Source organism: Arachis ipaensis, chromosome B05 (genome assembly GCF_000816755.2).
Source record: "Arachis ipaensis cultivar K30076 chromosome B05, Araip1.1, whole genome shotgun sequence".
Taxonomy (NCBI): domain Eukaryota; kingdom Viridiplantae; phylum Streptophyta; class Magnoliopsida; order Fabales; family Fabaceae; genus Arachis; species Arachis ipaensis.
The window spans coordinates 142,713,346-142,717,499 of NC_029789.2; the positions used below are offsets into that span (position 1 = coordinate 142,713,346).

The 4,154-nt window shown below is 36.4% G+C and overlaps 1 protein-coding gene across 1 annotated transcript; it reads left to right on the forward strand.

Annotated features, from left to right (window-relative positions):
- On the forward strand, positions 505-3,284 carry LOC107644566 (eukaryotic translation initiation factor 5). Its single transcript, XM_016348454.2, has 2 exons — positions 505-656; positions 1,368-3,284. Exon 2 carries the CDS (start codon positions 1,717-1,719, stop codon positions 3,043-3,045), a length of 1,329 nt encoding a protein of 442 aa, XP_016203940.1. The 5' UTR covers positions 505-656; positions 1,368-1,716; the 3' UTR covers positions 3,046-3,284.

A 4,154-nucleotide genomic window follows, 5' to 3' on the forward strand; every position in this document is an offset into this window, starting at 1 on the left:
ATTGTCAGAGAGGGTCAAGGGAATTTTATGGAAAAAGCTATAAGGCGCGAAACGAATCGTCTTCTAAGACAGTAAAATGGTGTCGTTTGTGCTCACGTGAAATAAAATAGATAAGTTTCTCTCATTTCTAATTAGTCACGTAGACATATCCACTTCACTATCCTAATTCCTCCACCTCAACCGTTTAATATAAATTTCGTCATTCTTTAATAGCGAAATTGATAGAAAGACCGTATTGACAGACAAAATACAAAATCAAACATCAAAATAAATTGTTTTTTTTATCAGATTATATTGTCATTCATACAAATAGACAAGGGACGAATTAGTACTTTACTCTACATGTGAGTGTGTATTGGTCAAAGAAAAACGTACTGTGTGATTTTAATAAACCTATAGGGTGTAAGTGTAATTTGCTTTAAAATATATGATTAAAAAAAAAACAAAAAACAAAAAATTATCAGAGTGCAATATTATTTATGTTTTTTCTAAAAAAAGAAATAAAAATAACTAACCTGGAAGGGTCATATATAAGGGAGACGTTGCACCTTGGGTGATTAATTTGATTTGAGCCGCAGCAGCTTCTCGTCTTTTCGCTTCCTGAAACCTCTCTTTACTCTCTCCCATCAATTTTCGATATCCCCTTAACATTGCAGGTAACCCTAACCCCTCTTTTTCTTATTGCTTTCGTTCGTTCATAGTTCTACATACCTTAAGATTCTTGCGCTTTTGCATCGTATGATTTGGACATAATCGCATACTTCTTCGTTATAATGGATGATTTACCTTTCTCCTTACATTATCTAGTTTGATGATTTTTCCACTGACCTCAATCGAAGTACCATTAAACAAGTACCATTCTTTGGGAATCAGTCCTTTTAATATGTTATATGTTTCTTGATTTATCTGTTTCAACGATCTACAAGTTGCCTCGTTGTTGTTGTTGTTGTTGTTGTTGTTGTTGTTGTTGTTGTTGATGATGATGATGATGATGATGATGATGATGATGATGATGATGATGATGTATATATATATATATATATATATGATGATTATTATTGGAAGAAACAAATGTAATAGACTAATAGTTATTGCTTATTTATTTATCTGTTTGTTTGATTGGTTTTTATGAAGCTCCTTTTTGTTAGCTTTCTAACGTAACTGATTTGGTAGCGTGTATGTTTTCTTGGCTTCTGTTGAAAAACAAAAAGCATATATGGTTTTCCATTTACATAGCCCCAAACCGTTCAATTTACAATAACAATTATTGCTAAAGATGGTTTGTGCAAAGTGGAATACAAACACGAAATGAAATACCTCTATGATAAATGTATTAACATCTTTATATATCCTTGTTCCTGCCTCAGGATTCCTGCATTCTGCAATAGCAGATTCCAAGGTGGAAGGTGTCACGTTGAATTTTCTTTCATGTTTGAACGGGGCAATACCCATTTGGGAGCAATTGAGTTGCTTGGGGAGCGTTTTTCTTCGCCGAGGAAAAAGGATAAGCCTGTGTTGCCAGCAAGATCAAGCTGCATGCATTACAAGCTGTACCAGCAACAACACGCTACCTTCCATTGTTACTGTTGGCAGCCTTCTCTGATTGCTCAAAGAGCGGACCTCTGATTACCAGCAACTTGTATCATACTTGGAATTTCTGCATCGTCTACCTGACCGTGTTTGGTTGTCTTTGCAAATTTCGTTGTTGAAGCCATCATGGCCTTACAAAACATCGGTGCTGCAAACAGTGATGATGCCTTCTATAGGTATAAGATGCCCAAAATGATTACCAAAATCGAGGGTAGAGGGAATGGCATCAAGACAAATATTGTCAATATGGTTGATATTGCCAAGGCATTGGCAAGGCCAGCCTCTTACACAACCAAGTACTTTGGGTGTGAGCTTGGAGCCCAGTCAAAATTTGACGAGAAATCTGGTACTTCTCATGTTAATGGGGCACACGACACTGCAAAACTTGCTGGTCTTCTTGAGAACTTCATCAAGAAATTTGTTCAATGTTATGGTTGTGGAAACCCCGAAACGGAGATATTGATTACCAAGAACCAAATGATCCAACTGAACTGTGCTGCCTGTGGTTTTGTGTCAGATGTGGATATGAGGGACAAGCTGACTACGTTTATTCTGAAAAACCCTCCTGAAACAAAGAAAGGATCCAAAGACAAGAAGGCCATGAGAAGAGCTGAGAAGGAGAGATTGAAGGAAGGTGAAATGGCTGATGAGGAGCAGAAGAAAATCAAGAAGGAGGTTAAGAAGAAAGGCTCTTCCACTTCCAAGGATGGTACTACAAAGTCAGCCTCTAAGAAGAAAGCAAGTGCCTCTGATGATGACCATGTATCTCCTACTCACAGTCAAGTGGATGAGAAAGAAGATGCTTCTCAGGAAGAAGATGGCGATGATGACATCCAATGGCAAACGGATACATCACTAGAGGCTGCTCGCCAACGCATTCAAGAACAGCTAAGTGCTGTAACAGCTGATATGGTCATGCTCTCCACAAATGAGCCTGAGAAGAATGGAAAAACAGCAAGCAAGACAAGCAACGATTCTGAAAATGGTGACTCACATGACTACAGTACACTTGTTGGAGAAGTGAAGGCAATTTTGAATAAAGGTATTGCAGCAAAGGATTTGCATTCCCATCTGGCAGCACTTCCTGCATCTGCACAAGACAAGACAAATGCTCTATTTGAGGCCTTATTTGAGGGCATTGAGAAAGGATTTGCAAAAGAAGTGATCAAGAAGAAGAGCTACCTTGCTGCGGGAGTTTCTAAGGAGGAGGGGTCACAGTTACTCCTGCTTAGTGCAATTGAGGCTTTCTGTCTCAACTCTACTTCCAGTGCTCTGAAGGAAGCTGCTCTTATTTTGAAGGCTCTGTATGATGCTGATCTATTGGACGAAGAGAACATATTGCAGTGGTACCAAGACGGATTGAAGGGCAAAAACAAGGACTCTAAGATATGGAAGAATGTCAAACCTTTCATTGATTGGCTTCAGAGTGCGGAATCAGAATCAGAGGAAGAATGATGTCCTCAAACTGTGCTGTGCTTCTATTTCATTGCTGTGTTCTTTGATTTCAAATAAAAGGGTCATGTTGTATTGTGGCCTAGTGTGCTGTGTTGCTGAACCTTGTCATGTGTGTGCTTGTGTGTCTGGATTTGGTATCAGTCAGATTAGATATTCTCCTCTTTAGTATTATTGTTGCCTCTTTATGTTTTGGTTATCAACTTATCATTATTATGACTTAAACTGGATATTCTTCTGCAGTGTTGTCGTCTTTATTTTTTATTTTTTGGTTGTTTATGCATGGATGAACTTTACCATTCCAAATGATTATTTACTTTCCTCCTTCGTTGGTTCCTACTTCCCAAGCAAGGAATTGATTGTGCGTGCTGCTCACAAACATGTAATAAAACCAATGTCAGATTGGGAAGAGAATATGTGCCACCGTGACTATATGATATAAGTATATAGCTTTGTGAATGGTGATCAAGGTTCGAGCCACCTGTATTTGTTTTAGTTTGACTGGATCTCGACATATTCTAGTACCACGAGAAATAGATACCTGGCCCTTGTAAATGGCAATGGAATTCCAAGATTCATTTTTCGATAAAATAATTTACAAAATAAATAAATGTCATTTGGCTTTCTAAAAACGAGTAGATTTAATCTTTTTAGGTATTTGTATAATTATTTAGGAAAATGTCATTTGGCTTTCTAAAAACGAGTACTATTTTTTTTATATGGTAGAAAACTGACTTGCGTATTTGATTTAATCTTTTTAGATATTTGTATAATTATTTAGGAGATACGCAAAAAATTTGAGGCGAACTTGAATTTCTAGATTTTAGTTTTTTCTTTGAAAAAATTTCCACTTGCATAAAAGAATCACATAGAAGATGAAAATATAACATTTTCTAAATAAACTTGAAAGAAATAGCGTTGAAATTCAACTTCTAAAGCCTTTAATAATACGTATCCTCATATTTAGTGTATTTTGTTATATGAACATAATCTGAGAAAATTGTTGTTTTCTTTATATTGGAGTCTATTTTGTCAAAAAAAAAAAAATGAAAAGAAAAAAAGATTCTAAAAACAAGACTAAGGTTCAGTTTGGGTAACCAACTTAATTAAGC